Raw genomic sequence first — 8,143 nt, forward strand, 5'->3', positions numbered from 1 at the left:
ATAAAGCAATACACAAGTGTGTGCTGCTTTATTTGGTTGCGTCACTTTCCCTTGTGTGGCGTCATGTTCATTTTTGTTAACTTCTTCTCATCATCTCCCGTTCATCAAGTCACTTCGCGGTTACTCTGTGATTGTCATGATTATATTTTTGCTTACGCTTCCAAATGAATTTATTTTGGGACAAACCAAGCTCTTGTCCCGCTCCAAAAAGATTTCAAAAGTTCCAAATGAATCTTGCATGGTGTTTTAAAATGCTTACTTGCACCCACTGGGTGGCGCTGTGTCAATGCTATTAAGAAAAAGGGAATGAAAGTTCCAGTTAACAGTTTTTGAGTCTTTAGGTACTAAGTTCCTCGGTGCACCTCCTGGCTTCTTGTACGTCCAGTGGAGTGGGGTGACATTTTGGAATGGTTGGGGTCACTGGTGGTGGGCCGCCCCCTTTTCTAACCCTACAGAGCCGTACGCCCAAGGTCCGTTCAAGGGAAGGTGTTGAATCCCTTCTTATTCTGCAACGGGAGGTTTTCCGACCCCCGGAACTCCTCCGCGATCTCGTCGAACGTGCGACCCTTGGTCTCGGGAACTCGAAACCAGGTAAAGGTGAAGCCCATCAGAGCCATGACCATGAAGAGGAGGTAAGAGTAGCCGCCGATGACTTTCTGCGTGCAAAAAAAAAAACAAAAAAAAAAGAAAACGGACGGGAAAGAGGCAAATAGGACAAGAAATGGGTCCATGAGGATGTGGACTGGAGACTCACCAGTATGGGAGGAAAGAGCAGCGCCAGGAGGAACTTCCCTCCCCAGTTGAGGATGCTGGCGTAGGCCATGGCGATGGACCTGCCGGGCTGGTCGAATAGCTCGCCCGCGATGAACCAGGAGATGGGGCCCGGCCCGAACTCGTACGCCGAGACCAGGCAGAACACCAGCAGGACCTGCAAGCTTGCCAACTCGGGCACCGTGGACTGCACGCAAAAGAACCCTTTCAGGTGCTTCGCAACTTACTTTTCACCTAAGACTGCTTTGGATTTTTGATACATATTCGCCCATTAAAAACAAAGGAAATAGAATTCTTTTTGTCGTTTTACTTTCTGTCTTTTCCCACGAAAAAACCTTCATTTGAAACCCTAACCCAGTCTTGAAACCACAACTTTCGCTTGAACCCCTAACGCCGGCTTGAAATCAAACCAGTATTGAAACCCTAATTTGAAACCCTAACCCTGGCTTGAAACTCTAGCATTTGCTTGAAATCTTCATTTTAAGCCAATACCCTACTTTCAAACCCTAACCAGGCTTGAAACCCTAATTTAGCACCCTAACCCTTTGCTTGCAACCAGCCTGGTTTGAAACCCTATCATTTGCTTGGAACCCTACCCAGGAATGAAACTTAAACCAAATTGACTTACTGTAACTAAGTAACTAACAGAAATTGACAAAAAAAAACATTGTTTTTTTTTAAATACACGCTGCGAGATGAAGGAACACTATTGTTTGGGGTGGGACATTGAGAAATTTGAAATCAAATTCACCAAACGCTCTTGGGAGTTTTTTCCTTCACGCTTGGCTTCATGTTTCCCCTTGAGGGAAGTGAAGGCAGTCAAACCACAGGGCTCATGTGTTACTGTGCAAAAACAACAGTCTGTGTCCCCCTCCCACTTCCCCGCTTGGTATCGGGGCAAAGGCTCCAGCTTACCACCACCAAATCCACGACGGTCAATAAGAGGTTGGACACGGCGATGAAGACAAACCCGATCAGGAGCAGTGGCCTCCTTCCGGCCTTTTCCATCAGGAAGAACTGAAGATGAAACGAGAGGAACGTACAAATGTGACTGAAGGACTCGGATGCGTTTGTAGCCGCTGTGACGATGTGACAACGAGGACTCACGGCCACCAAAGTGAAGACCACGTTGGCGCCCCCCACGCCCAAAGTCAGGTATTTGGCCTCTTCAAAGTTAGCCTGGAACATTCTGGTGGAATAATTGATGATCTGAAAGGCCGAGACAGGGTTAGGGTTTTAAGTTTGGCTTTCGGGCTCGGCTGAGGGTTTCCAAGTCAAAGCAGGTTTAGATTGTTAACTAGCGTTATGGTTTCAAGCAAAGGTTAGGGTTTCAAATCAGGGTTTAAATGATTGCGTTTCAAGCCAGGGTTAGGGCTTCAAACCAGAATTTTAAACCGGAGTTTCAAGACTGGTTTGGGCTTTGAAACCAAGTTTAAGGTGTGAAATTGATGTTCAGTTGGAGTGTCGTGACTGCTCGGTTACCGCGTTGAATCCGGACAGCTGGCTGCCCATGTTGACGCAGAGGACGATGATGATTGGCTGCCTGTAGCTTCGCTTCTGGAAAAACTCCAGGACGCCGACGGACGCCTGAGTGCGGCCCGCCTCGCCTCTCATCTCCTCCAGCTCGGCCAACACCCCACCGGGACTTCCTCGCAGTCGGAGCAGGGCTGCAACACAGAAAGAGTTAGGGCTTCAAACGAGGGTTTCAAGGCTGGGTTAGGGTTCCAAGCAAATGATAGGATTTCAAGGCACAGTTGGGGTTTCAAATTAGGCTTTCAAACCAGGGATAGGGTTTCAAGTTAGGTGTGAAGCCAAGGTTAATGTTTCAAACAAAGTTGAGGGTATCAAGGTTTCAAACTAGGTTCATGGTTTCAAATCTGGGGTTCCAAAACTGGGTTAAGGATTCAAGCAAAGGTTAGGGTTTCAAACTAGGCTTATGGTTTCAAGTTATCGTGCCAAGCCCGAGTTAGTGTTTCAAATCATGGTATTGGTTTCAATTAGGGTTTCTAGCAAACATTAGTTTTTTTTTAAACTAGTGTTATGGTTTCAAATGATGTTAGCAAGGCTGTGTTATGGTTTCACATTAGGGTTTAGATTAGGGTTAGGAAAATGTTCGGATTTTTAAACTTGGGCTATGGTTTCAAAGTATGGTTTCAAGCCTGCCTGGGTTTGGGTTTCAAGCTATTGTTATGATTTCAAATTATGGTTCCAAGCCAGGGTTAGGGTTTTAAGTTATTTTTGAAGCCAAGGATCGTGTTTCAAACAAAAGATGGGGTATAAAGTTAGGGTTTCAAGCTTGGGTTGGGATTTTAAACTCGGGGTTAGGGTCTCCAAACCAAAATCTTGGTTAACAATTAGAGTTTCAAGCCAGGGTAGGCTTTTCAAAAAAGGTTAGGTTTTCAATTTACAGTTTCAAGCCCGGGTCAGGATTTAACATGAGGGTTTCAAACCAGGGTTAGGGTATAAAGTTTAAAGTTAGGCTTTCAAACTAGAGTTATGGTTTGGGTGAGGGTTTCCAAACTAGGGCATTGGTTTCAATTTAGAGTTTCAAGCCAGGGTTAACGTTTCAAATTAAGGTTCCAAATTTGAAGCCTGTGTTAGGGTTTCTCATTGAAATTATGCTATGAAGCTGCGCTACAGTTTCAAAGCAGGGTTTCAAGCCAGGGTTGGGGTTACAAGTTAGGATTAGTGCTAGAAGTTGGTGTCGTCCCACCGGCGTCAGCCTTGGCCTCCTGCCCCTTGTTGATGAGCAGGTATCGGGGGCTCTCGGGGCAGAAAGGCAGGATGAGGTACTGCGCCAGCGCCGGGATCAGGGACAAGGATAGCATTATGGACCAAAGTTCCTCCGTGCCCAGTAAGGTCTCCAGTCCGGACACCTGCAACGAGCCCAGTAAACCTTCTAGCCCTCCGTCTGGTCTCTCCAGCGGCGATGCGTTCTCATCCTCACCATCCCCAGCAGGATTCCCGAGGCGTAGGCCACCTGGTTGAGGGTGGCGAAGGCGCCCCTCAGTACGGTGGGCGACACCTCCTGGATGTAAAGCGGATTGAGGCTCATCACCAGGCCGCAGAAGAGACCGAACAGGAGCCTGCCCAGGATCAGAGTCTCAAACGACTCGCTGACTTTGGACACCACCATCAGGCCCGTCCCCACCACCGACAGGCAGTTGACGATCAGGATGGAGTTACGCCTGGAGGGGGCAAAGCGAGAAGTCAACAAAGTAGCAGTTCCTCTGAATTCCTACTATGCTAGCTTTCTGTTTGCAGATATTGATAGACAGTCTCAATTGCGACGGAATGTTTCTGCTGAACAGCTTTAGTATCGGCTATTCCCTTTCACATAAAACAGTTGTTTGGCCTCTGGTACTATACTTGTGGAAATGTGGAGGTCGTCTTTTTCACACAGCTCAACGGGAAATAACGACCTTAACACTTCACCCTCACCCTCTAAGAGCGAACAATTAGGATGGGGTTATGCCAGGAAGAGAACCACAGATTTAAGTCAGTGGTCCCTTTCACGCAAAGTTTCACATCAGAGACGTTAATGGAAGAGATTTATTCGACTGTGCCTTTGGAGAGAAGTGTCAGGTGTTAAACTTTACACTCCCAGTTCCGGAGTTCTTGGGACATTCACAGAATCTGCCCACGTGCAGTTCTGCATCGGTACAGTTCACATCGGCCGGCGACGCGAGACCTTAATGTTTCATCCTCACCGTCCAAAAGAGTCCGCCACGTATTTGACTCCCAGACAGCCCAGTAGGGCTCCAAAGTCCTTGATGCTGACAGAGAGGGACCACAGCAGAGTGAGGCTCTGCTCTGACATCGTTTCATTATACCTGTCCCTCCAAGTCTGGTTGAAGAACTCCTCAATGATCTGAAAGCAGACCCTGTGTAATTTGTCTGGAAAAGCCTTTCTCTAATGGGTGGGTCTGGCTTACTTTGGCAGGGGCGTTGATGTTCCCCGTGTGGTAGCCCACCTGCAGGGAGCCCAGAATTGCCGCCATTACAGAGGTCAGGAGCAAGGCCGACAGGGGGCACTGGAACAGACGTTAAAATTCGTCAATCAACGGCGGTTGCCAGCGTTACCGTTTCAAATTAGGTTTTCAAGCGAGGGTAAGCGTTTTCAAATTAGGGTTTTAAGGCGGGGTTAGGGTTGGACTTTGAAGGCATGGTTAGATGAAAATTAGAGTATCGGGGTTTCAAGCGCAGTTTAGGGGTTTAAGTTTAGCTTTCAAGCCTGTTCAGGTTTCAAAGAAGAGTTAGGGTCTAAAATTAAGCTTTGAAGGTTAGAGTTTCAAGCCAGGGATATCAGCCTAGTCACTGATGGTGTAGTGGTACACTCGCCTGACTTCGGTGCGGGCAGCGTGGGTTCAGTTCCCACTCAGTGACGGTGTGAATGTGGGTGCGAATGGTTGTCCGTGTCTGTATGTGCTCTGCGAACTGACTGGCGACCAGTTCAGGGTGTAGTCCGCCTTTCGCCCGAAGTCCGCCGGGACAGGCTCCGGCGCCCCGCGACCCTTACCAGGATTGGCGGTGTTGAAAATGGATGGACGGGTGTCAAGCCTGAGTTTGGATTTCAGGCAAAAGTTCTGTTTTCAAATTAGGGCTTGGCTTTCAAATGAGGATTAGGGCTCGGAATTACAGTTTGTAGCCAATGTTTGGGGGTTTGAAAGGATGGCCCCTGGTACGCACATAGACGACGGTACATTGCAGTATAGACAGTCTTGGGGGTTAAAGGTTCAGTCAAGTATTTTCACACAGTGGTAACATGTTCATTCGTATTTACATCAAGCAAGTGTTAGTGTTGTGCTCGTCACATGTTTAGAGGGTGAAGACGTGCACACAAACCTCCTGTATGGCCATTTGTCAGCTTCAGATGGCGTTTGTCTCCCTCCGGATGCCCGCAATGCATTTATTTACTGCTGAGGAACAAACAAGCACAAGATGACGATTGCCATTCGAATGCGAAAGAACAGTTGGTTGGGCCCCAATGCAAGTGGACTGTATCAGGCAACCCTAATCCTGGTTGGAAACCTTGTTTTGAAATCTGAACCCAGGCTTGGATCTCCACTTTGGAACCTTAACTCTTGTTTGAAACCCGAATGCATCCTCACCCAGGCTTGAAACCCTCATTTGAAGTCTTAACCCTGAGTTGAAACCCTAACCCAGATTTGAAACCCAAACCAAGCCTTCAAACCTGAACTTAAAACAAAACCCAGTCTTGAAACCCTATCTCAGGCCTGATTGGAAACTTCAACTCTGGCTTGAAACACTACTTTGGAACCCTCGCCCAGGTCTCAAACCCCAATTTGAAACCCTAACCCAGTCTTGAAACCCTAATTTGAAACCCTGACCCTGAATTGAAACCCTAACCCACCCCCAAAACTCCTGATCAGTCTTGAAACCTTAACTCTGACTTGAAACTGTAACCAAACCTTAAAACTCTTTGGCTTGAAACATTACTTTGAAACTCTGAACATAGGCTCAAAACCCTAACTTGAAACCCCAACCCAGTCTTGGAACTCTGTCTTGAAATAACAATTCAAAGCCTTAATCTCCTTTGATACCCTAGTTTTAAACATTTTGCTTTAAACCCTTAATTTGAAACCCTAACCGAGAATAGAAAGTCTATTTTATAAACCCTATTTTGAATCCCTAACCCAGTTTCGAAACCCGAATTTGACCCAAGCACTCATTCCTCACTTGGGGCCCCAATGCAAGCGGACTGCAATAGCCTAGCTAACTAACCAACCAACCAGCCAGCAAACTCCAACCAGAGTACCTCAGAAAATGCTTTATTAATGCTTAATAATTGATATATCTTATTCAATTGTATTCTACAAAATAAAAATACAAATACAAAAATTAAATAACAAAAATAACTCAGTCACTCAACCAAATAAAAAAATAATATAGTGAATACTCACCGCTGATGCAGAGTACAGCTTGCTCGAGGTAATCACAATATACCCTAAACCTGTCTTGAACCGCTAGTTTGAAACCCTATCCCTGGCTTGAAACACTAACTCAGTCTTGAAACTTGAACCCTGAAAACCGGGCCTACTCCTGAAAACCTTAAGGTCCTTTCATCCCTAGTACCCTGTCTTGAAGCTCCAATTTGAAACCCTAATTTGAACCCCTAAGCACTCAACCAGATATAAATAAAGAAATAAGTAAATCAATAAATACATAAATAAAGTAGATACTCACCAGTGCTGCCGAGTAAGGCTTGTCCGAGTTAATCACAACGGAAAAAGTCATATGTCAATACATTCTATTATTGACTATTATTCTCCGACCCATGCCATCCTCATGCGGTGCGATTCAAGTGCAAGTGTGTTCTTGGCTGAGCATTCAACCCTGGAACCATCCACACACACACACATGCACACAAACAGACAAACACACACCGACCGGACCAGTTAGTCGACTGATGAAGTCGCACACAGCCGCCAAATTTGTGGCCGGCGTGATAAAATAACAGCCGCGGGCCTCGTGGGAAGCTTCCCGTGCGGCGGCTGATCTGATACATGCTTTAGTGACTGACTCGGGATCAGTTTACCTGTCCGGCTACCCCTTTGTCGGACCGTACTCAACTGATCCCGAGGCCTTTTGGCCACGAGATATAAAAGACACGTGCTTGGCTGTTTGGTTTTTGCTGTGTAGATGCGATGATGTCGCCGGCATGAAGATTATTTACAGCTTGTGTCTTTCTAGGAAGTGAAAATGTTGACATTACAATGAGTTGGCGCAAGGCATTAGAGGCTAATGCTAAGTAGCGAATGGACACTTCGGAGGAAGCGACCTGGATGGAGCAGAGAAATATGCAAAATCAAAGAGGAAAGAAAGCAGAAAGAGTGAGGAAATAATAGAGGAAGCACTGGCGAAATGGGGGCGGGGGGGGGGGGGGGGGGAATAGCAAGGAATTGGGAAGGGATGCACAGAGGGAAAACCAAAGAAATATAAGAGGAAGCCCTGACCCAGTCTTGAAAGCATAGTTTTACCTTAAAACCTTTACCCAAGCTTAAAATCCTAATTATCTGGCAAGCCCAAGCCGGTCTTGATACCCTACTTTTAAACCTTGAACCAGAGCCATGTGCGGATCCGTTTGCCTTGTGCGTGCTCATCTCTGCTGAAATACTCGATCACATCGGTCTTTCATGTTGTTGTCGAGATTCAAATATTGAGTCAAACCATTTAAAAGTGTAAAGAACGTCTCAACACGAAGGCTTCAAATGCGCCTCCGCCCGCAAGTTCTGTTCGCGCAGCCGATGCCGTGTCTGGAACATGAACTTCGACCTCCCTTGACCCCTGGGCAGCTTCCATATGACCCTGACCCCCGACTGGCGTTAATGGCCCTTTCCAATTACTCCTT

At 46.6% G+C, this 8,143-nt stretch overlaps 1 protein-coding gene across 3 annotated transcripts; it reads right to left on the reverse strand.

Moving 5' to 3' along the window:
- Nucleotides 1–13: 13 nt before the first annotated feature.
- On the reverse strand, nucleotides 14–7,585 carry LOC133488302 (solute carrier family 2, facilitated glucose transporter member 1). Of its 3 annotated transcripts, none has more exons than XM_061795973.1 (11): nucleotides 6,979–7,583; nucleotides 5,617–5,687; nucleotides 4,707–4,805; nucleotides 4,482–4,642; nucleotides 3,719–3,959; nucleotides 3,485–3,647; nucleotides 2,254–2,438; nucleotides 1,879–1,980; nucleotides 1,687–1,788; nucleotides 755–958; nucleotides 14–656 (listed from the first exon to the last, which is right to left on the reverse strand). In XM_061795973.1, exons 2-11 carry the CDS (start codon nucleotides 5,629–5,631, stop codon nucleotides 477–479), a joined length of 1,452 nt encoding a protein of 483 aa, XP_061651957.1. In that variant the 5' UTR covers nucleotides 5,632–5,687; nucleotides 6,979–7,583; the 3' UTR covers nucleotides 14–476. The 3 variants fall into 3 exon arrangements, with proteins under 3 accessions (XP_061651957.1, XP_061651955.1, XP_061651958.1); XM_061795971.1 differs by having other exon boundaries at nucleotides 5,617–5,690; XM_061795974.1 differs by lacking the exons at nucleotides 1,687–1,788; nucleotides 1,879–1,980 and having other exon boundaries at nucleotides 5,617–5,690; nucleotides 6,979–7,585.
- Nucleotides 7,586–8,143: the final 558 nt, after the last annotated feature.

This window comes from Phyllopteryx taeniolatus, chromosome 13 (assembly GCF_024500385.1).
Source record: "Phyllopteryx taeniolatus isolate TA_2022b chromosome 13, UOR_Ptae_1.2, whole genome shotgun sequence".
Lineage (NCBI taxonomy): Eukaryota > Metazoa > Chordata > Actinopteri > Syngnathiformes > Syngnathidae > Phyllopteryx > Phyllopteryx taeniolatus.